The following is a 24508-nucleotide window of genomic DNA, read 5'->3' as shown; positions in this document are numbered from 1 at the left end:
TGTGTGTGTGTGTGTGTGTTACTGAGATGGAACCCAGGGGCATTCTACCTTTGAGCCATACCCCATGCTACTTTATTCTTTTATTTTGAAATTGGGTCTCACTAAGTTCCATAGGGCCTCACTAAGTTGCTGAGGCTGGCCACAAACCTGAGATCCTCTTGTTTCATCTTCCTCACTAAATACTGGAGCCTTTTAAAATTTTTCTCTGTTTTTAGATTTTAGCAGCTTGCCTGTCATGTGTCCAAATACACTGTGTGTGTGTGCATGCACATGTGTTCATGTGGTACTGATTCTGTTTGATATTCTCTGAGCTCTTTGAATCTGTATTTTGTTATTTGTTAATAATTTTGTATAATTATTTCCTTCTGCCTGCATTGCCCCTCTCTCTCTCTCTTTTGTGATTTTTGTAACATATATGTTAGATGATTTGGCATCATTTCATACCACTTAGATACTGTGTGTGTGTGTGTGTGTGTGTGTGTGTGTGTGTGTGTGTGTGTGTTTATGCACGTGTGTGCACGCATAAAGTACACACGCGCGCATACAATATTACATTTTGGATAATTTATATTGACCTATAAGTTAACTGAATCATTCCTCAGCAGGGTTTAGTTTTCTCAGAAGTCTGTGTAAGGCATTTTTCATTCCTAGTATTGTGTTTCATTTTATTTTGAATTTTTCTTTTTTTTTTTTTTCGGTACTGACAATGAAACCCAGGGGCATTCTACCTCCGAGCTATACCCCTAGCCCTATTTTTTTATTCTTTATTTTTGAAACAGGGTCTTACTAAGTTGCAGAGTGCCTCACTAAGTAGCTGAGGCTGTGTGCGAACTGTGGTCCTCCCATCTCAGCCTCCCAAGTACTGGGATTACAAGCATGCGCCACCACACCCAGCTGACTTTTCTATTTTTTTTTTTTTTTTTAATGTTAGCTAGGCATAGTGGTGCATACTTGTAATCCCATACTTGGAAGGCTGACATGGTTTGTGGCCTTAGCTACTTAGTGAGGCCCTCTGCAACTTAGTGAAAACCTGTTTCAAAATAAAGAATAAAAAATAGAGCTGGGGTGTAGCTCAGAGGTAGAATGTCCCTGGGTTCCATCCCCAGTACTGAAAAAAAAAAAAAAAAAGTTTATATATTTACTATTACTATGTCCTTTATCTATTCATTCTTTTTTTTTACCTTTCCTACTAGATATTTCAACATACTAGTTATTTTAAAGTTTCTGACTTATAATTATATCATCTGTATTGTCCCTAAGTCTGGTTTTATTGATTGCTTTATCTTTTGAAAATAAATTGTTATTTCTCTTTTTTCTCCCTTACTTCTAACCACCATTTAATTTTTTTTCCTTTAGTGGAGGTTGAACTGAGGGGCATTCTACCTCTGAGCTACACACATCCCCCCCAGTCCTATTTCTTTCTTTCTTTCTTTCTTTCTTTTTTGCAGTTTTTTTTTTTTTTTTTTTTTTTTTCTTCTCGGATCTGGTGATGGAACCCAGAGGCATTCAACTTCCGGGCTACACCCCTTGCCCTATTTTTTATTCTTTATTTTGAAACCGGGTCTCACTGAGTTGCAGAGGGCCTCACTAAGTAGCTGAGGCTGTCCATGAACCGCAATCCTCCTGTCTAGCCTCCCAAATGCTGGGATTACAAGCGTGCGCCACCACACCTGGCTGTGGTTATTTTTGAAACAGAGTCTCACTAAATTCTGGAGGGTCTCGCTAAGTAGTTGAGGCTGGCCTTTAGACCCTCCTGTCTCAGCCTCCCAAGTACTGGGATTACACCACCACACCTGGCTTTCTTCCCACCATTTTTCTTTCTCTCTGTGTGTCTTCTGATGGCACAACAGGCATTGCGAATAGAACCTCAGTGGAGTTTAAGATAAATAGTATTTATACCCAGAAAAGGACAGCCCTTCTGAATGCCATCATTGTCTGTAAAGACAGTGCGGCTGAACTGGAGATTGGCATTGTTGTTGCTGCCTTTACGGCACTGCAGACTGTAAAGCCTTTCCATGCTGATGTGCCTTTACCTTGAGCTTAGTGTGGGGGTTCTTGTGCAGTGCTGGAAGAGTATTCTTAGGGTTTCTACTTCCTGTTCTGCTTTCATCTGCCACTGCACATTGGTACCACAGAGAGGGTTTCTGCATACTCTTGTACCTTCGCCAGTGGCAGACTGCTCATGCTTGTGAACTCAGCGCTAGGCTTATTTGGGGGCCAGGGTAGTTCTTAGTCTCCTGGTCTTAATGAGCCTGGTCTTAGAGGGGAGGAAATGGAGACTGGTGATCTCTTCTCTCCCCTCTACCAGTGGCAGCTGAACTGTGCTGTGTATCTCTGGTGGTTCTGTCCTTTACCCAAGCATACCTCAGAACTGTATTGTATCTGTTTTGGTTCAACATTTTATACCATGAGAGTTAATGGCTTGTCTCTCAGAGAAAGAGTTTTTGCTTCTACCTTTCTTCCATAAGCTGTATGCTTTTGCCTGGCTTCTGAGAGAGGAATTTTCTGTCCTCCAGAATCAGAGTTTTGCGTTCCACCCTCTCCTCAGAGGCCCTGGGGATGCAGAGATCTATTGCTTTGTCTCTGTGACTTGAAGCTTTTGCTTCACAGAAGCTGTGTCCCTGCAGCAGCCTCCTGCCTGTTCCCTGGCAGCAGCCACCTCTTTTTGTTAATGTGACTGATGAGGGGAGAGAGGGGCTTTCTTGGCTTTCTCCATGCTCAATTTTTTTTTTAATCTGTTAGAGACCCTTGAAGAAGAGCTTTTAAGTGAAAAGAAATATACTCCCAGTACTTGGAAGACTGAGACAAGAGAACAGATTTGAGGCCAGCCTCAGGAACATAGTCAGAACTTGTTTCAATAATAAATATATAAAATTTAACAACAGGTTTCAAGGTTTTAGGTGTAGCTCAGAGGTAGAATGACCTTGGTTTGAATCCCCAGTACCAAAAACAAAAACAAAACTATAAAACATTGATAAAAATATTAGAGGATCATTACACACACACACACACACACACACACACACACACATACACACACACACACACACAGTGTCATTGATCAAAAGACTTAGTATTCTAAGATCTAAAATTTCTCCAAAGCAACCTATAGAATCAGTGCAATTCCAATCAAAATCCCAACAATATATTTTTTTGTAGAAATTGTTAAGCTCCTTTTAAATTTTATGGGGACAATCACAAGAATTAGAATAGCTAAAATAACTTTGAGAAAGGACAGATTTGAAGAACTTGCTTTATTTCAGGATTGCTATAAAGTTGTAATAATCAAGACAGTGTAGCATTGGCATAAGAATAGGTACAGTCAATGGAAGAGAATGTGGGTTCAGAAACAGACCCATAGGTAAAAGGTCAAAAGCTTTTATTCAGAATGATACCAAGATAAAGAAAGGATAGTCACTCAAAAAAAAAAAAAAAAAATCTAGGAAGCTGAGCATGATGGCACATGCTTGTAATCCCAGCGTTTGGGAGGCTGAGACAGAAGGATCCCAGTTCGCAGACAGCCTCAGCTACTTAGTGAGGCCCTCTGCAACTCAGTGAGACCCTATTTCAAAATAAAGAATAAAAAATAGGGAAGAGGTTGTAGCTCAGGGGTCAAATACCCCTGGGTTCTATTCCCAGACCTGCAAAAAATAAAATAAAATAAAATGCTAGGGAGCCAGGCATGGTGGTGCACACCTATAATCCCAGTATTTGAGAGGCTAAGACAGAAGGATGGCAGTTCACAGACAATCTCAGCTACTTAGTGAGGCCCTTTGCAACTCAGTGAGACTCTGTTTCAAAATAAAGAATAAAAAATAGGGGCTGGGCGTGGTGGCGCACGCTTGTAATCCCTGCGCTTGGGAGGCGGAGACAGGAGGATCACGCAGGTTCGAAGCCAGCCATGTGCTTAGGAGACCCTGTTTCCAAATAAAAGAGTATAAAAAATAGGTCTGGGAGTGTAGCCCGGAGGTAGAAGGGCTTCCAGGAACCCTCCAGTACCACCAAAAAAAAAAAAAGGGGGGGGCTGAAGATGTAGCTCAGAAGTATAGTGCCCCTGGGTTTCATCCCCAGTACCACAAAAAAAAAAAAAAAAGAAAATGATGCTAGAATGCTTGAACATTCCTATGAAAGAAAAAAAGACCTGTACACACATGGTTTATGGTAGCTTTAATATCATCCACCAAATTGAAAACAACTTAAAAATCTAATGATAAATAGATAAGTAAGTTTTGATACCTCTCTACAGTAGAATGCAACTAGCAACATAAAAGAACAAACTTTAGGTACATGCTATGACATGGATGAATCTTAAAAGCATTATGCAAAGTGAAGGATGCCAGGCATTAAAAAGTGACATGGATAATGATTCCACTTATATAAATTATAGAAAAGGAAAAACTAAGGAAAGTAATCAAATCAGTAGTTTCTAGAAGCTAAGGATTAGAGGAAAGAAATTATTATAGAGGGACACCGAAAAGGTGAAATTTAGTGTTATGGAAATTATACTATGATAAGCTTAGTTCTAAAAATATATAAACGCAGATATTTAGTTTTAGATTCAACAGACAGGAAACTTCTCTGAGATTGCAATTAAAATTTCTGATAACTTATTCTTACTGTACTCATCTCTTCCCTGGCTGGACAATGCATGAACAGACACAAGAACCCAGGGAAATGATGTATTTATTGTCAGTGAAACTTTTTTTTTTTTTTTTTGCAGTACTGGAAATGGAACCCAGGGGCACTCTACCTCCAAGCTACACCTCTGGTCCTATTTTTTAGTCTTTTCTATTCTTTGAAACAGGGTTTCACTGAGTTGCTAAGGGCCTCACTAAGTAGCTGAGGCTGTCTGCGAACTGCGATCCTCCTGTCTCCATCTCTCGAATGCTGGGATTACAAGCGTGTGCCACCACATCTGGCCTCAGTAAAACTTTTATAAAATTGGAGTGAAATCTTACAAAAGAGATAAATGTTAGGATAATTTTAGATTGGATTTTTTTTTTTTTTTTTTTTTTTGTAGAAAAGGAGACACCCTGCTTGGCAGCAAGAGATCTGAACTTTAATTATGTTGTTACTCATAGTCAAATTCTCATTGTGTCGTCTTTACACCATCTGTCAGATGTATAATATATATTACAGATTTTCACCTGAGAAGCACTTTGAGTACTTTGATTTAATGAATTTTTCTCTGTGGCTTCATTTTTAGACCACCACCCTATGGTAGTCTAAAAAGGCATGGTTGTTATGGTTACTATGCTAAACATTTATATTATTATAGTTTCAAGATAAAACCATCCAAATGTTTCTTTTTTGTCTTGGCTGCTATCCAGAGTATAATGCCTCTTTGAACTGAGACAAGGATCACAACCAGTATTTTTAGCCTTCTAATTTCTTTACATTTATGTAAGAATTTTTTACTTTGCAAAGCATTTTAGCATATTTATTTCATTTAAAGATTACTATAATTTAGTGCACTCAAGGAATTATAGGCTCTTTGTTCTCCTCTAGCTATTGTAGTTAAATAAACCTTATTTAGTCCCTGGATGTCAGGTGTGGATGTTGGTGGCATTCGGGTCTGTTCCTCTCCCCACATAACTATTTCTGGATTCATGAAGACATTTATACTATTTTGTTATTCTTATGCATTTTAGAAGACCCAGTTCCTAAACACTGCATATTGTATAATTATGTAATACTGTTCAGTAGTTTTTTACTTCCTATTTCTCCATCTTGAAACAGTTCTTTTTTTTTTTTTCGCTTTTTCTTGGGGGAGCGGAGGTGGGGAACTTAGCCCAGGGGCATTCTGCCTCTAAACTACACTCCCAGCCTTTGTTAATTTTTTATTTTGAGACAGAGTCTCACTAAGTTTCCCAGGATGTCACTAGATTACTGAGACTGGCCTCAAACCTGCGATCTCCTGTCTCAGGCTCCTAAGTTCTGGTTTTACAGACATGCACCACTATGCCTGGCTTAAAAGGTTTCTTTTTGATCAATTTGGTGAATATATATTTTAATTACATTATAACAAGCCAGAGTTCCTTTGTCTTCCTCTGAACTCACTGAATTTATTTCTAACCTATTCACAGGGTAGCAGGACCCCCATGTGCTCACAAGCATTTAGTTACATTTGAGTCTCAATATGGTGTTTCCAATACATGCTGAACTGAAAATTTCAACCAGACTTAGCATTGCTCACACTTTAAAAATCTAAAATTTTTAAATTTTGTTTGAAATCAGAGCAGTAAGCTGAGCATGGTGGTGCATGCCTATAATCCCAGTGTTTTGGAGGCTGAGACAAAAGGATCACAAGTTCTAGGGCAGCCTCAGCAACTTAGTGAGACCCTGTTTCCAAATAAAAAATAAAAATAGGGCTGGGAGTATACCTCAAAGGTAGAATGCCTCTGGGTTCAATCCCTAGCACCACAAAAATAAATAAAATAAAATCAGAACAGTAATGCAACCTAGATGTAAATTTCTTCTGCCTTGGATTATTAAGGTTCCCTGTTTTTGATGCAGAGAATATGGCCTGATATAAGAATTTCCATGAAGAAAAGATACTTCCTAGAGAATAAATACTTTCCATCTTGAATTATTTTCTCCTTAGGAATTTTCAAAATTACTTAAAGCTGCTACTATCCGCACTCTGAAACTATATATATTCTGAGTCCTATTTTGTTTTTATTTTTTATTTTTATATTTTATTCATTATTTTTTTATTTTTATTTTTGTGTGGTACTGGGGATGTAACCCAGGGGCATTCTACCTCCGAGCTATACCCCCAGCCCTATTTTTTATTCTTTATTTAGAACAGTGTCTCACTAAGTTGCAGAGAGCCTCACCAAGAATATGAGGCTGTCTGCGAACTGCAATTCTCCTGTCTCAGCCTCCCAAGTATTGGGATTACAAGCATACACCACCATGCTCAGCTTATTTTTATTTTATTTAATTTATTTTTTGCAGTATTAGAGATTGAACTCAGGGGCATTCTACATATGAGCTATAGCCTCAGCCCTGTTTTTTTATTCTTTATTTTGAAACAGAATCTCATTATGTTGTGGAGGGGCTCAGTAAGTAGCTGAGGCTGGCCATGAACATGTGATCTTCCTGTCTCAGCCTCCCAGCTACTGGGATTACAAGCATGTGCCACCACACCCAGCTTCTGTTTTCTTTTTTAATTTTAAAACAGGGTCCAACTAAGTTGTAGAAGACCAAAATTGCTGAGGATGGCTACAAACCTGTGATCCTCTCCTTTTAGGCCTCCAAGTTCTAGAATTACAGGGTTGTGCCACCACGCCCAGCTGGCAAATTTCTTTTAAACTGCAAATCAGTGCCTGCACCTTTGAATAGCAGCACAGACTCAGTGCTACACAATGGTGTGTGGTCATTTGAAAGAACTTTATGTGTTCTGGCTGTAAGATACTAATAATGACTTGGAAAAGATCACAGTTCACTGTTTAAGATTCTCTTCAAACTTTATTAGATAGCGTCTCATCAAGGGCATCAGGGTATCACTAGACTCTTCAGTAATAGAAGATATCTTCACTACTTGCTAAGGACACATTATAGGAGAAAATTAACATTACAGTTATCCATTTGTTGCTATTAAATTATACTCACATGCCTAGGTAGGAAATACAATCTAAAAATTAAAACAGCAAGGTAGCAATTTATTATTTTGCTCAGTAAATGTCTTGAGCACTGAGTAGGATCTGACTCTGTTAGCTGCTGGCACCACAAAAATGAAAAGACAAAGCCTTTGTTCCTGAGATGCTTAGAGCCTTGTAACAAGACAGACAAGTAAACCTTTATTTTTACACTGTGATTCTAACAGCCTTAGAAGAGCCAGGGCATAACCCCTGACTTGACTGTTCAGTGTTCTGGCCCACACCAGGTTTACTGAGTCAGAATCCCTGAGGCAGAACCTGGAAATCTACATTAAAAGCCTACCTTGGGTCTTATTGGTCAGTCTGGCTGGAGAAGCTTTGCTATAGGCTAAAATTGCTTTGCACCCAGCGCCCCATTTGCCTCCCCTGTGCCCAGGATCTTGTGAAGCTGCATCTTTGCAGACTAGCTTCAGATTAAAGGGGCTGGAGGGGTAGAGTGTGGGAGGCAGGGAAAAGTGGGAATGAGTCATTCTACCTGTCTCGGTCAACATTCTCACTGCCATAATTCAAAATACCTGACCATACAACTTAGACGATGGAAGCCAAAGAAACTGTAAGCAAGAAAGATTGAAAGACAGACGCACAGTCCCTAAGACCACACCCCTGGGGACCCACCTTCTCCAGCAATGCCCCACTGGCCTACGTTACCACCCGATAAATTCATCACAATGGATTTAACTACTGATGAGATTACAAAACTCATGACTTAGTTGTATGAACTCTGAACATTAATATATGAGCTTTTCAGAGAACATTCTATATCTGCCATAATGCTACCCAACCCCACCAAGAGGGCTGTGCCCCTAAGTGCTTGGAGAGCAAGGCTCTAGAATAGGTTGAGAACTGTTCCTTGAAACATCCAAGTGGACACCACCAAGATGTGAAAATGCAAGTAAAAATCGTACGTGCAAGCTGGGTGTGGTGGCGCAGGCTTGTAATCCCTGCGCTTGGGAGGCGGAGACAGGAGGATTGCGCAGGTTCGAAGCCAGCCGTGCTGGCTTATAAGAGACCGTTTCAAAAAAAAAAAAAGTATAAAATAGGTCTGGGAGTGTAGCCCGGAGGTAGAAGGGTTTCCAGGAACCCCAGTACCACACACACACACAAAAAAAAAAATTGTACGTGTAGCCCGGTGTGATGGCGCACACTTATAATACCAGCATCTGGGAGGCTGAGACAGGAGGATCACGGTTTGTGGGCAGCCTCAGCTACTTAGTGAGGCCCTTTGCAACTCAGTGAGACCCTGCTTCAAAATAAAGAATAAAAAATAGGGCTGGGGGTGGAGGTAGATTGCCCCTAGGTTCTAACCTTACTACTGAAAAAAAAATAATCATATATGTGGAGAGTTTCTGTTCTTTCTCCATGAATGTATCAGTATTCTTACTCTTTTCCTCTTTCCTATTCCTGTTGCTTATGGATTGTGTTACTACTCATTGAGTTGATGTAGGTGTGAAAGGTAATTTTCATCTTTATCAACCTTGTTAACAAGCAGGGGAAGACAGGTGTGGTGGCGCACGCTTGTAATCCTAGCATTTGGAAGGCTGAGATAGGAGGATCCGGGTTCATGGCCAGCCTCAGCTACTTAGTGAGGCCATTTGCAATTCAGTGAGACCTTGTTTCAAAATAAAGAGTAAAAAATAGGGCTGGGAGTGTAGCTCCAAGGTAGAGTGCTCCTGGGCTTCATCTTCAGTACCACAAAAAAAAAAAAAAAAAAAAAGAAAAGAAAAGCAGGGAAGAATGTGTGTACTTAATATTTAGGATTATGAAAATACATATAATACACTAAAAATACCATTTATATGTCTTTATTTTGTGTGGTTTTATAGGATTTTTGTTTTTGCTTCTATTTTGTTCTAAACTTTTTTTTTAAACCAAGATAGTCTAGAAACTGCTATATGAAGTTATGTGAAGTTGACACCACAAGCTGTTTTCTGCCTGATTCCTTTGAGACCACTAAACTGTTGTTAGGTTTGCCATAGCCAAGGGGTCTGGAGCTTACTAGGGAGGTTTTACTATGTATTCATCAAAGTAGGCTACTGCTGTAGCAAATGGTAGCTCAACACAGAAAAGGTCATTTCTTACTTGATGTGTGAGACACTAATCCCTTTATGGGGGCTCTGCCTCCACAGCCTCAACTGAACCTCACTACTTCTAAAGTTCCTGCCTCACAATGCCATCATGTTGGTTGCTTCAACATCTTAATTTGAAGGGCACACACACATTCTCCATAACAATCTTCCACATGCACGCACGTGTGTGTATCTGTATGTGTAAAACTGTAAAACATAACAGTTGCTGTGCTTATTTCAAGTGGATGGTTAAGTGTAGTCACATTGTTGTGCAAACAATCTACAGAACTCTTTTCATCTTACACACTGAAATGCTGTACCCATTAAATAGCTCCCCATCCCTTCCTTCCAACCCCTGGCGACCACCATTCTGCTTTCTGCCTCTGTGAGCTTGATTACTCTAGATACTTCATGTAAGCGGAACCGTGCAGTGTTTGTCTTTTCATGACTATCTTATTTCACATAGCATGTTGTCCTCAAGGTTTATCCACATTGCAGCATGTGTTAGAACTCCCTTTTAAGGCTAAATAATTTTCCACTGTATGTTCAGACTACGTTTTCTTTATTATCCTTGGCTGCTTCTACCTTTCAGCTATTGTGTGTAGCATCGCTATAGACACTACTAGGGCCTCTCTTACTCAACTGTGGCTTAAAGCTATTTAAAATTGAAGACTTCACCACAGTTAAATCACTTTATTCAGTTGAGAAGATTTACTTACTGGGCCTTGTTGTTTAAAGACTTTTTTGTTCTTGCTTAACCTGGGATCTGGAAGTATTCTTTTCCCAATTCTTCATAATTTCAAAATTCGAAACTGTTTTTCTTGCCTTTTATGTTTCCTTGAAAATTGGGTGTGTTTTTTCCTCTGCTCATATCCTTCTTGCCGTGCTTTTCTGGAGGAAGGTCACAGCCTGACGTGGGTTGAGGACCAGGTACCCTCTTCCTCAGAATCACTCAGAGACCTGGCTCCTTCTTTCATGTGGCTCTCTAACACCATCCTCTTCTGTACTATCTGACAAATAGAGAAAATGTGGATAGTTGCATGGGAAGGCTTTTAGAGGCGAGTCTAGAAGTGGATTATGTTCTTCTATCCCCTATTCCATTCCAGACTTAGTATCCTAGTCCTCCTTTAATTGTAAAGGGGCATCAGAAATATAAGCTTGCTCTTTTCCCAAAGGGAAAGAAACCAAGGTTTGGTGGACATATAGCAGCTACTTCCATGAGCCAGAGCTAAATTTTAAAGTGCCATCATCCGGGTGGTGATGAAAGCCACAAGTAAAGACGGAAATCACTCTGTAGAAGGTATTGTGGGAGTGACAAGACCATCACCAAAAAGGGGGGCACTTTTGAGAAGGTCTGTACTGGAAAAAATAACTTGTGTAACCTGACATATGAAAAGTTACTACTATGTTTGTAGGAAAGCTTAAATATGTGGGTTAAATAAATGGAAAAGTAGCTTTGTTCAGAAAGTGCAGTTTTCACAACTTGAAGTTATGCAGAAAAATGTATATCAGCATCCTTTTATAACTCTTGAAGCCTATAAATATAAAATAACTTTGAATTTTAGGAATGCTGAACTAAGAGTTGTTTTTACTTATCATTGAATTAGTACATGTTTATTGAGCATTTACTATGTGCCAGCCAGTGTGAGGATAAGTAAGCTAGAACCTTAAGGAAAATCAAATGTACTAGGAAAAACCAAGGCGAGTGAGTAGATGTCCACACACACTGGGCAGAACTCGAGGTAACCGGGGCTGACATCTGAAATGCCCCAGCCCAGGGGAAGCAGCTGGAAGTGGAAGGGCATTGATTGGGAGCTCAGCATCAATGGTTGAGTCTCAGGTCAGCTGCTTTCAGTGTAACCTTGCAGAAGTTAAGATCTGAACCTCTAGCTTTCTTATTTCTATGTTTGTGATAATAATGCCTGCTTTCACGTTTCTGGAAGGATTAGGGATGATCTGTATAAGCCTAACATAGTACTTGGTATCACAAATATAGCAGCTCTTTTTATTAATGTAATTGAAGAAGGTAGAGTTCATATTGGGTTGGGAAGATGAGTTGCCTTATGCTAATTAATGAATGCATTTATTTAGGTATTATTTTGTGAGCCAGTACACTCCCTCTTTCAGATGCCCAGAGACCTCCTGGGCTCTGTCCCCATCCTTCTCCTTTTCTGCAGAGATATAACTGATATCTCGTCCTGCACAGTTGCCTCTTCCTCTAACCACTCCCCTGTTTTTCATTGCTCTCTTCTGACTTTAGCTCAGGAAGCCTTTTTTCTTTGCATACAAAGCTTCCTCCATCCCCTTCCTTAATTTCTTTTTTTTTTTTTCTGATTACTTCAGGAATAATTTACCACCTTCTTTCTGTCTCTACTTCTCGTATCACAGAAATCTTTCTGATTATATCCCTTAGGGGTTACCTGGGAGTCTCCACAGAAGTTTCTCCCTCTTTATACCAAGGCTGACACTGACACTTGCAGACTTTGCACAGGTACTGTCTGGCAGGTGCCACGCTGAGCCTCCTCATCCTCCAGGGTTCTATTATAAGCTAATTGGAGGCAGAGACCAGCTGTGTACCTTTCTGAATTCTCAGGACAGTTATTTGCACACTAGAAATGGCCTATAAATATTTGTTTGTTAGAGAGAAGATGAACAATCAATTAATATTACCTAGAATTAAAAAATAGCTTTTAAAAATTTTATATACAGGCATATTTCCTTGCTACTATTGCAGAAATACTTCCTTTTAATGATAAATACAAATGGTCTTAACCTGATTATGGGTTAACTGTATTTTTGTAATTTATTAGGAACCATTTATTTACATGGTTTCATGGAAAACTAGATTTCAAGTTCTGAAAAATTTCCTTTGCAAAAGTCATTTTGGCCATAAGTTTCAAGATGTGAGCTGTCTTCTTCTTCTGAGTTTTCCTTTCATTCGTTTTTTAAAGTAGGATTTCACTTTTGGTACAAGTGCCTTGTTTGTCGTTCTTATTCAGTGAATATATTTTTGTGCCATTTGCCACAAAGATTCTCAAGCTTTTTCATGCTCAGAGAACAAGTAACTACTGGAGCCACCTGGGAATAGATCAAGGATAACAAATGTAGTATGTTTGCTGATGTCACAGGACAGTGGCTTCAGCAAGTCAGACAACATACTATAACTAAAAATAGACACCACGTGCGCAGCCTACAAATTTACAGATTAAATTTGTATAGTTGTTACTGTCAATAAATATGCCATATCATTCTGAAGACTTGACCAAAATTTACCAGTTTAAGAGCAATATCTGTTATGGCACATTCATATCCATCCTCCCATGTAGTGCTTTTTTACCTCTTTGCAGGACAATTACATTAGCATCTCGCCCATCTCCTATGTACATCCTTCCCAGTGTAGCCCACCAACCCGTCCCAGCCTTCTCAAGCACATTGCTTCTCAAATAATCAATTCATTCATTCTAATTCTTTGTCTGTCTGTCTGTCTGTCTGTCTGTCTGTCTGTCTGTCTCTCTCTCTCTCTCTCTCTCTGATTTCTTTCATGATAAGAAAAACTTAAAAAGAAGAAATATTTTACTTACCATTCCTCAAAGTCACCCTCACTTTCCACCCTCCCCCAGGACCTGTCTCCCTCCAATTAAAACTGTGATGTCAGGCCAGGCGTGGTGGCGCACGCTTGTAATCCCTGCGCTTGGGAGGCTGAGACAGGAGGATTGCACAGGTTCGAAGCCAGCCTCAGCTTCTTAGTGAGGCTCTCAGCAACTTAGTGAGACCCTGTTTCCAAATAAAATATAAAAAAGGTTTGGGAGTATAGCCCGGAGGTAGAAAGCCCCTGGGTTCCACCCCCAGTACCACCAAAAAAAAAAAAAAAAAAAAATGTCTTGAAGAGTCCTAGTTCAAAGGCTGATTCCTGAGGCTTTCTTGATCACTTTTTCCATCACATAGACAAATAAACATTATCCTCGGTCCCCCTGGGAACTTTATACTTAGAGGAGCTAGCATCTGCTGCCTTGAAGTACATTATAGTTAGTTGGTTACAAGCTACTTGAATCAGTATTCACATTTAGTTTAATTTTGTATCCCTCTTAGGTCTGTTGAGTACTAAAATAAATAGTATAAATAGCATATAGCATAAATAATATTTATTGAACATCTCTCTTCAAGATGAACTAATTTTGGTATACTTTGTTAGGAGCTGGTGGTTGTGTCATAACCTTGTATCATTCCACATTTTCTTTTACAGGAATTGTTCTAGATTTTCAAGTTACCAGTGTAACCCCATTTTATTAACAAGCATTATCTTGGGTTTTATTTGAATCTCCTGGTCATTGAATTCTCCCCTCTCTTCTAATAGCCTGGTATGTAAGCTGAACACAAGGACCACCATCCTGGCAGCAGCGAATCCCAAGGGCCAGTACGACCCCCAGGAGTCTGTGTGCGTGAACATCGCCCTCGGCAGCCCACTCTTAAGTCGATTTGACCTGATCCTGGTTTTGCTTGATACCAAGAATGAAGACTGGGATCGTGTAATTTCCTCATTTATCTTAGAAAATAAAGGTACACAAAGAAAAATCATTCAGTACAATAAGGAAAGGTTAGATTTAACTAAAGGAGTTTCCCTTGAAGAAAACTAAGCACCCAAAATATTCTTCATAACAGATAATAGAGAAATGCTGAGGCAGAAGGCTGTAATCAAGGAAGCTAGAAGGGGGGCTCCAGAATAACAAGCAGAAGGAAAAGGGGCTTTTTCCGCCTGTCACATGGAACTGGAGATACCTAGGTCTTTCATGATGAAAGAGAGATCCCATATATTATAAAATTACTTCTCAACTCTGGCACACAGAAAACTGGACTGCATTCTGAAATGGAATTTTTTTTTTTTTTTTTTTTTTTTTTTTTTTTGATGGCACTGGGGTTCCTGGAAGCCCTTCTACCTCCAGGATACACTCCCACGGGCTCCACTCCCTGACCTATTTTTTAACTTTTTTATATGGAAACAGGGTCTCTTAAGCCAGCAAGGCTGGCTCCAAACCAGCGCAATCCTCCTGTCTCCGCCTCCCAAGCACAGGAATTACAAGTGTGCGCCACCATGCCCAGCTGAAATGGAAATTTCTAAATGTGAGTTGGTTTTTAAATTAGATTTAATCATGTACTACTTATTACTATGAAGTTGACCAGAAGTATTCTGAATAATTTAATCCCCAAGGAAGTTTACCTTTAAGCTTAGATCCTAGGACTATTAATTCTAAAACTATATGACACAGAGATTTTATTGACCACAAAACTTTAATGTTATCTTTTAAAAATGAGTATAAGAGCCAGGCGTTGTGGCACACGCTTGTAATCCCAGCATTTGAGAGGCTGAGACTGGAGGATCACTGTTCATGGACAGCCTCCACTACTTAGTGAGGCCCTCCGCAACTTAATGAGACCCTGTTTCACAATAAAGAATAAAAAACAGGGCAGGGGGTATAGCTCAGAGGTCAAATGCCCCTGAGTTCCATCCCCAGATCCGCAAAAAAAAAAAAAAAAAAAAAAATAGTACAAGAGCCAGGCATGGTGGTGCACACCTATAATCCCAGTACTAGGGAATCTGAGACAGGAGAATCACAGGTTTGAGGCCAGCCTCAGCAACTTATCAAGACTCTTTTCAAAATAAAAAATAAAATAGGGCTGGGAATATAGCTCAAAGGTAGAATGCCCCTGGGTTCAATCCCTAGTAACATAATAATAAAAAAAAAGAGTATACAAGTTTCATCAAATCTCTTAAAATGATATATTTGTTCTCAAAATTACTGACCCAACACCTGATACACACAGGTTACCCAAGCAGATCAGAGAAGCTCTGGAGCATGGAAAAGATGAAAACCTACTTCTGCCTCATTAGGACCTTGCAGCCCACACTGTCTGATGCGGGGAATCAAGTTCTCCTCCGTTACTACCAGATGCAAAGGCAGAGTGATTCCCGGAATGCTGCCCGAACCACCATCCGCCTGTTGGAAAGCTTGATCCGATTAGCAGAAGGTGTATAGTTCACGCAACCAATGATTCTTTTATTGAGTGACTACTGTATGAAAATCCCATGGGGCTTGACACTGTGGATTCAAAGATGATTAAGAATAATCTCTAAGGTGTTTGTGTTCACAGGGACTTAAAAAGGAAGGGCTGAGCCCTGAGACCTCCACTTCTCTGAGGACAGATGGTGGGTGCTGAGTGGAATAGAAGGTAGTTGAGAAAGCAGAACCTTTGTGGCATCTCAGGACTCCCTACAACTTAGGAAACCACTCGCGTAGCAAGCCTGATTTCTGATGTTTTGTTTCTCATGGCGGCTCTGTTAGCATTTTGAGTGGGATCTTTTCTTGTTTGAAGTTTCCCACTAAGCACCTCTGTTTCTGCTCATTAATCACAAGTTGTGACCCATCCATGTTGTTATAGCAAAAAAATCAACAATGCTAAGCCCCGACCCATCCCTGAGGCACAGGACTTAATATGCACACAAATAGCTAACATGAATTTCCACCGTTTTTTTTTTTTTTAACATTGGCTTTTATGTTTTAGCCTATTTTTAAATAATTCTTTAAAAAATTCACATGAACTCAGTGTATTATATGCTGAAATAACATAAGCTTGATAAAAATCACTATAGAAAAAATGGACCTCATTTATTTATGTATTAACGCTAATACAAGGGCAAGAAATAACCAAGATTCAGGCTGGCTAGTTCAGTAGTTTTGAAAAGCTATAAATCATAGATAAAAAGGAGTGCTACTGCCGGGCATGTGGCACACGCTTGTAATCCCCGCGCTTGGGAGGCAGAGACAGGAGGATCATTTGAAGCCAGCCACGCCCGCTGCCTTAGGAGACCCTGTTTCCAAATAAAAAATGTAAAAATGGGTCTGGGAGTGTATCCCAGAGGTAGAAGGGCTTCCAGGAACCCCAGTACCACCAAAAAAAAAAAAAAAAGGAAAAAAAAAAGAGTGCCAGATATGAGAAATGAGTTTTAATTTTGTATATTTCTATAATAAATTAAATGGTAAGAATGAAAAGTTGCTGAATATTAAATGTATGTTTATATATCCATTTTCTTTTCTAGAGTCCAGAGTACTTTTTCACTTAAGTACACAAAATTGCATGGGTTGTACAGAAGGATTAGACCAGTCATTAGAGAAATAGCTATGAGCCAATTGAACATAGATTTCTGTGCTTGTTCTAGCAAAATTAATTTGTCATCACTAACTCATAGGGAAGAGTCAGGTAGAGAATTGTATTGATCACTTCAGATATTCCTAAAACACCAGTGCATTTTGCTTGCTCAGCTCATGCCCGCCTGATGTTTCGTGACACTGTGACCCTGGAAGATGCTATTACAGTGGTGTCAGTAATGGAGTCCTCAATGCAGGTGAGGATCTTCTGTGTATGTGCTTGCCCTAACTACAAGCTTTCTTCTAGAAAGACATTATCAAGAGTTATAAAAAGTTCATATCCTAGACCTAATAATTCCTGGAAAATATCCACAGGTACCACGTAAGAGGAGGGGCGGTATGGCAGAGCCCTTTCACTGTGCCGCTGGGGCCGCTTCTCCCCTCTGGTTTAAAGTAGTGGCTCCCAGCTCCTTTTACAGTTGAGGGATGTTCTTGGTCTCACAAATGACAGTGTGATTTCTTGGGTCAATGATTCTCACCCAGAACGGGGAAGAAAACTATTGTAAGTTTAAAAAGTTTCCAGGGTGGCTCTGATAGCCAAGACAGGGTGTGCAGGGCTGGCATCCTTCCCCTGTGTGCTGACTCTCTCCTGAATTCTCCCACCTCTTCAGGGCGGTGCACTGCTGGGAGGTGTGAATGCTCTCCACACCTCCTTTCCTGATAACCCTCGGGCGCATTACCAGAGGCAGTGTGAACTGATTCTGGAGAAGCTGGAGCTGCACAGTCTTTTGAGTGAAGAACTTCAAAGACTTGAAAGGTGAGGAAGAAAAACTAAGAAAGACATGTAGTGGAAAAGCCTTCTTTGACATTTAGTAAACCAAAGGAAATGTAAATTAAGAAGAAAATCTATCTCTGGGACTTTTTGTCAGTTATCCTTGGCTGTAAAATCAACCACTCTAAAACTGAGTGGCTTAAAAAAACAAACCACTGTTCACTTTCTGGGAGTCAGAAATTCAGGCCTAGAAATTCGGGCCAGGAAAGGCCTAGAAAAAGTGGCTTGTCTTTGCTACACATTGTGTAGGCTAGGGTGACAACTCAGGAATGATGTTCCAAAACTTAGCTTTCAACTGGGCATGGTGACACATGCCTATAATCCCAGTAACTTGGGAGGCTAAGATAGGAGGATGGCAGGTTTGAGGCCAGCCCCAACAACTGAGTGATACTTGCAACAGCTTAGTGAGAGTATCAAAATAAAAAATAAAGTATTATTTCACAATAATATTTTGAAATAAAAAATTTAAAAGGACTGGAGGTAGAGCTCAGAGGTAGAATGCTTATAGGCCAATACTGCAAAAACAAAACAGAACCCCTTAGTTTTTTCATGACTTGTGGGAAAATGGTGACATGGAAGACAAAGTGCAGGGCATGTCACATGAATTAGTCAGAACATGTCCTCTTTGCCTAAAGAAATTTGGCCAGAACAGTAATGTTTGCCTATCCCTTAAACACATGGGCTTCTGTAAAGCTTGCATGAGGAATGGCAAGGTTGTCCATTCAGGCATCTTCAGGATCAGCGTGAGTGGCTTAATACTTGACCTGCCCCTGGCATTTAGTGTTGACCTCCAAGCCAGGACCTGTGGGTGCCGCACATGTGGAAGCGGTGCAGCTGCAGGAGATTTGGGGCCCACACTGGGACTGTCGGCTGTATTAAGTGGAACCTTGAGAATTCTTTTCCTGGTGTTTCTCCCACGTGTTTTGTTCCTTCGCCTAGCACCATTCCCTTTCTCATTCCCTTCTCCTAAGGAAGTGTGGGGCTGGCTTTATTCTTTTAGTACCCAGGTACAGGCTGCAGTCAACTTACACTTCATCTGAAATCACCTCCCCCCATTTCTGGCTCTTTCCTTGATCCACAGCACAGTGCTTTGCGCCATTGTGGTTTGGTGCAGCTGATCCTTTCCAGTCGCCCCTGGGCGTGGCTTTGCCTTGGGAGGAGCCGCTCATTTTGACCTACCAGAAAGTGACAAATGCCAAATTTAGGGAAGGAGGGAATGTGAGACTCAGAATCAGTGTTGTGTTAGAAAAATAGCAATTGGACTTGCCAAATTCAAAATGATTCACCTTACGGGAAAAAATATGTTATTATCAAAAAGATAGGATTCTGCCCTTAAAGTGTTTTTTTCTTTCTGGTATTTCTTTTTATAACACAGAGGTATGTTTTATGTTGATCCTCAAAGCAACAAAACCAGGTGCCATACCTTGAGGGTAAATTAGCTTTAAGATCTAGTTTCTTATCAAATGAGAAAAATACAACTAGTATATGAGTTTTTACCCTTTAGGAAAGAGTTCTCTATTTCTTCTTCCTCTCCTCCTCCTTCTTCTATTTTTTTTTTTTTTTTTTTTGTGTGTGTGTGTGTGTGTGTGTGTGGGTCTGGGGAAGTAACCCAGGGGCATTTGACCTCCTAGTTACACGCCCTACCCTATTTTTTATTCTTTATTTTGAAACAGGTCTCACTAAGTTGCTGAGGGCCTCAGTAAGTAGCTGAGGCTGTCCACGAACCACGATCCTCCTGTCTCAGCCTCCCAAATGCTGGGATTACAAGCATGCGCCACCATGCCCAGCTTTCTCTATTTCTTGAGATCACATAATTACAACAAAATAACTGAAATATACTTTTCTTTCAGAAAACGCTTTACTAGTGACAGTCTGCTTCAAATAATGACCATTCTAATGCTCAATCTCTGGAAGTCAGAATACAGAGAGCAAAGATGCTATCTTTTAGGAGGGAGTAGTAAAACTATAAAAATTTTATGTGGGGGAGAATTGAATTCCTGATCAAGAATTAAAATAACAGGGCAAAATACTCTACTCCTTAGATTTCCCATCATTTAGTACATTGTTTATTATTAAGGAGAATAATAGATGTGAGAATTTCTGATCTGACCTCTATTTGATGCTAAAAATTATACTAGATAATAGTAATTTTGAAAGCTACTTGGTATTTTCTTTAGTTATAACTCAAATTTGTAACAATGAACATGGGTTAATTTTACTGATATTTCCAAATCTAATTTGAATGAATATAATTACTCAGTATTTGTGTGTGTGTGTGTGTGTGTGTGTGTGTGTGTGTGTGTGTCTATTTGTGTGTTGAACCCAGAGGAATTCTACCTTCAAGCCATATTCCTAGCCCTATTTTATTGAAACAAGGTCTCACTAAGTTGTAGAGGGCCTCACTAAGTAGCTGAAGCTTCCTGAGAACCTTGATCCTCCTGTCTCAGTCTTTCAAGTACTGGGATTACAAGCATGCACCACCACACTGCATACTCAGTATTTTTTACAATAATTTTTTAGGTTTTTTTTTTTTTTTACTATAAAGGTAATACACATTCTTTGTAGGATATTTTGAAAAGTAGCTGTAATGAGTAGCAGTGGCAGACTCATACTATTAACATTTTAATGTATCTGAATATATTTAAACATATTTCCATTCTTTATTATATGATTATAAATGAATTTTAGAATAATTTTCTCATCTGCTTTTATTTGTTTAGGTATTGAGGATCAACCCCTGAGGTATTCTACCTCTGAGCTACACCACCAGCCCCTTATTTTATTTTAAAACAGGGTCTTGCTAAGTTGCTAAGGGTCTAAGTTGCTGTGGTTGGCCTTGAACCTATGATTCTTCTGTCTCAGCTTCCCACATCCTGGAATACCTGGCTCATCTGCCTTTGGTTATAATTATTTTTTTTTCATATTCAGTGCCTGGAAACAGGGTCATATTGCAATTTATAAAGATATTCCAAGGTGGTTAATAACAACTTTCTCAAGGACCTACTTTTGGAGAACTATAATCCCTGTTAGAGGGTTAGTTCAGTTTCTATCATGCACAATATTTAAAGTATCACTGAATGGATCATTCAGAGAGGGTAAGTAGGTTTTTAACTCTGCATCAGATTGATGGAGATCAGCTGCCTGGAATCCATGCTGGAATGTGGCTGGGCTTTGCAGGAAAGGTCACAGTTGCCTGGGGTGTATGCCATGATGGGAACGTGGTAGGGCAGAGGGAGCACCAGCATGGAGCTATTGCAGACTTCAGCCCTGAGGAAAGTGACTCTTAGTTGCATTGAAATTCAGTACCTTCTTGGCCATAAAGAGATGTGAGACCCTAATCCCCAGTCTCTCAGTTGGGTTCTGATTCTCCAGAGCGACAGTTTACTTAGTCCCACTGTCAATTTTTTTTTTTTTTTTTTGCGGGTCTGGGGGTGGAACCTAGGGGTATTCAACCTCCAAGCTACACCCCCTGCCCTATTTTTTATTCTTTATTTTGAGACAGGGTCTCACTAAGTTGCTGAGGGCCTCACTAAGTAGCTGAGGCTGTCGGCGAACCGCGATCCTCCAATCTCAGCCTCCTGAATGCTGGGATCACAAGCGTGCACCACCACGCCCGGCTGGTCCTCTGTCTTGAGCCAGCTGTCTTGCAGTGAGCAACAGGTTGGTCTTGTACTTGAACATTTCTCATGAGAGAGAAGACTGAGCATTTTATACTAACCTTCAAACAGTCTTAAATGTATTAAATGGACTTTCTAAGAGATCTAAAAATGTTGACCCACCTTTAATTTTATTATCTTAATTTTACTACAATTTTAGGCTAACCTAGAATGCTTATCACAGCACTAAATTCTGTATTGATTGTCTAAAAAGTATAATTTCCCACTGCATCTCTAGGAAATTATACTTGATATTAACTTGGAATTATGTTGGACTTAAACTTTTAAGATGACATTTCAGAGACGATTCTCTTCTCTTCATTAGTGTTTTTTCTGTTTTTCTCCCTTAGGTTACAAAATGAGGGTGAGAATGTGTACCAATCCCAGCCACTGGGGGTGGGAGCTGAGACTGTTCCAGGGGCCTCCGGAGAAGATCCAGGGGGAGAAGCGCAGTTCAGAACTTTAACACAGCAGGAGCTAAGTTGTAGTCATCCCGGGGGAAGCCCAACTCTAGACCCCCTACCCCACCTGGGGGCTAGATCAGCAGGTAGAAAACACTCAGCTGAGCACAAGGACAGCAGAAGTGAAAGTCCAAACTGGTTTGACTTCATGGCAACCCATCAGCTGAAACATGAAAACACTGTTCTTGTGTCTCCTGGTCCCAAAGTGCCCGAGGAAGACATGACTTTGAAAATCTCTAGCAATGTATCTCAGGGTCAGAAAAAGAGTAGTCCAGACCAAAGGAGCAGATTAGAAGCTGGGCAGCTTCCATCACCAGGAGCAACAGACGCCTCCCTGAGGCCAGGCACCATGGAGGGTAAAAAGGCAAAAAAGAGAGCACTAGGGTCTCAAATAGCAGTGCCCACTGTTGAGCCAGACCCGGTACTGACCCACCGCACCCCTAGCAGCCTGCACAGGCTGCACAGGAAGAGGGGCCAGGGCACATCCACCAGTGCCTCCGGGGCACCTTCACAGTCCCAAGTCCCATCTCCTCCTCTGTCCATTCCTCTGCATGGCCCAGAAGGAGCACTGGAAATGCCCAAAGGAAAGAGGTTGAGATCCCTTGCTCAGGTGGAAGAGCCTGAACTTGAAAGTGTGGAGACTCTGGGTCCCCCTGTGACCAAACTGGCAAAATTTACTTTCAAACAGAAGTCAAAGCTGATCCATTCTCCTGAAGACCACAATCACATGTCCCCTGGTACAACTAAAACGGCAGCTCCTTGTCCTAAAATTCCCCAACACAGAGTAAGAAGAGAAGCTGCTGTGCCTGTGAAGGGTCCTGAAAAGTTGACATCTACCTCAGGAAACACAAGCTCCGGTCAGCTACAGGGTAGGACAAAGGAGCTGTCACTGCAGCCACCAGAGAAAGATGGATCAAGAGAGGAGAGGGCATGTGGCCCTGAAAAGGGGGTCATTCAGCCCGAGTTGGAGCTTGGGAACGAGACTGGGTGTTCTCGTCTTACTTGTGAGAGAGTGGGAAAGGAAGAGGTTTCATGCAGTAACAAAAGCAGCAAGGTTCACGCTGGCACACTAGCCAGATTGGCAAACTTCTCCTTTACTTCCTCACCGGAATCCAAATCAGAGTCCCCTCCTCCTCAAAAGAAAGCCTGGGATGAGAAGGGCCCCAGCCTTCTCCTTGCAACCACAGCTCCAGCGCTTGGCAGTAAGAGGAAATCTTTTCAGCTGCAGGGTTCCGCCGAGAAACCAATTCTTTCCAAAAATTCGCTCTTCACTTTATCAGAATTAGATGACGAGGCCTTAGATTTTGACTGGGATGAAGAAATGAGAAGAAAGCCATAATTATGGAAAGCTTTCTGGCCATGTGTGTCTTTCCCAACTCAGGGTGCTTCCCTAGCACCTTTGGATATTGCTGTGGTATTTATAAGTATCTGAAGTATTGCTCAGGTTGAGTACAGTTCTGAAGACCAGCCCCGACCCCATCAGGATTATAATTTCAAGTATCCTCACGACTTAACAAGTTGTATAATTAAATCAGGTCAGAGTGATACCATATTGTGAGATGAATGGATTAATGTTGTGCTTAATTTTGCAGATGTAGTACTTGTATTCTCAAAGATATTTTTGTTATTGAGGGAGGGGTTCTTTCCTAAATCTTCTTTTTCTGTGTACAGGAGAAAATACCTGAAAGGTACCACTCATAAATCCAACAAGGCAGATGAACTCTTTTTCTATGTTTTTTTGTATTTTCACCCAGGATGTGCTAAGTGTGGTGAATATTTATTATCATTTTGAATGATTTGCCAAAATCATGAAATCTTTTTAATATTTTTATGCTTCTCATGTACCAAATTAAATGTGACTATGCGAGTCTCTTAAAAGAGCCATCCTTAAAATTCCCTGGTATTCCTATGGGTCTGACAATTGGTCAGATGGTAACTTTCTGAAGTACTGACCTTTTAACATTTTCTTTTTATCTTGAGCCAGTATTTTGCGCTTTAGATTTTTTCCCCACTCTCGGATCTACCTCCAATACAACTTGAATCGTGTGGTTAATAGAAGAGAGTATGCCATGGTCGCAGTCATATATCATGTCATCTACCCAAGTGGTTAATATGGAAATGTGGTTCCTGCTAAGCTATGATTCATTTGTCTTTAAAACTAAACGAGTGACTGTGTTTGGTAGGAATAGATAACTCCAGCTCTGTCTTTGTGTGTGCATTTAAATCACTTCTTCCCTTGGATTCTAGCAGGCGTTCTTAGGTTTCCATTATTATAGTATTTCTCTTCTTAATTACAAATTGTTAACATCATGACTAACTCTTTAATTGGCTGAAGGTCTTTTGGACGTGAAGAATACTCAGAACTACATGTACTTTGTTTAATGTTCATTTCATTAAATTCATTCAGAGAAAGCAAAATTTAGGAAAGCAAATTTTTTTGAGCATTTAAATGTTGATTTCAAAATTGACTAATTAAATTTTCTAAAAAGTTTAAACTGAGTACAAAGTTAATATACATAAGTCTTGAAGTCTCAAAATACCTTGAACAGCTGATAGAAGATAAACTTAGCAGTGATCATAAAATGTCTCATTGCATATTCACTTATACCATTCTAAAACATCAAGACTGGTTTAAGTAACATCATTTCTGTATTTATTCATTAACTTCCCATTATAGTATGATTTTT

At 40.2% G+C, this 24508-nt stretch overlaps 1 protein-coding gene across 3 annotated transcripts in view; it reads left to right on the top strand.

Moving 5' to 3' along the window:
- The window catches only part of MCM9 (minichromosome maintenance 9 homologous recombination repair factor), a gene marked incomplete at both ends in the record, with an annotated part of 66672 nt that extends 43512 nt beyond the window's left edge, over positions 1-23160 (top strand). For 2 of the 3 annotated variants that reach the window (XM_080699955.1, XM_080699953.1), the window contains 5 exons: positions 14085-14287; positions 15551-15754; positions 17047-17129; positions 17544-17689; positions 21711-23160. In XM_080699955.1, the coding sequence (XP_080556081.1) occupies positions 14085-14287; positions 15551-15754; positions 17047-17129; positions 17544-17689; positions 21711-23160 (2086 nt within the window). The remainder of the gene's footprint in view (positions 1-14084; positions 14288-15550; positions 15755-17046; positions 17130-17543; positions 17690-21710) is intronic. The other variant, XM_080699954.1, reaches the window with a different exon arrangement.
- Between the last annotated feature and the right edge of the window lie 1348 nt (positions 23161-24508).

This window comes from Muscardinus avellanarius (assembly GCF_963383645.1).
Source record: "Muscardinus avellanarius genome assembly, chromosome: 8".
NCBI lineage: Eukaryota > Metazoa > Chordata > Mammalia > Rodentia > Gliridae > Muscardinus > Muscardinus avellanarius.
This window is presented reverse-complemented; position numbering and strand designations above follow the sequence as displayed.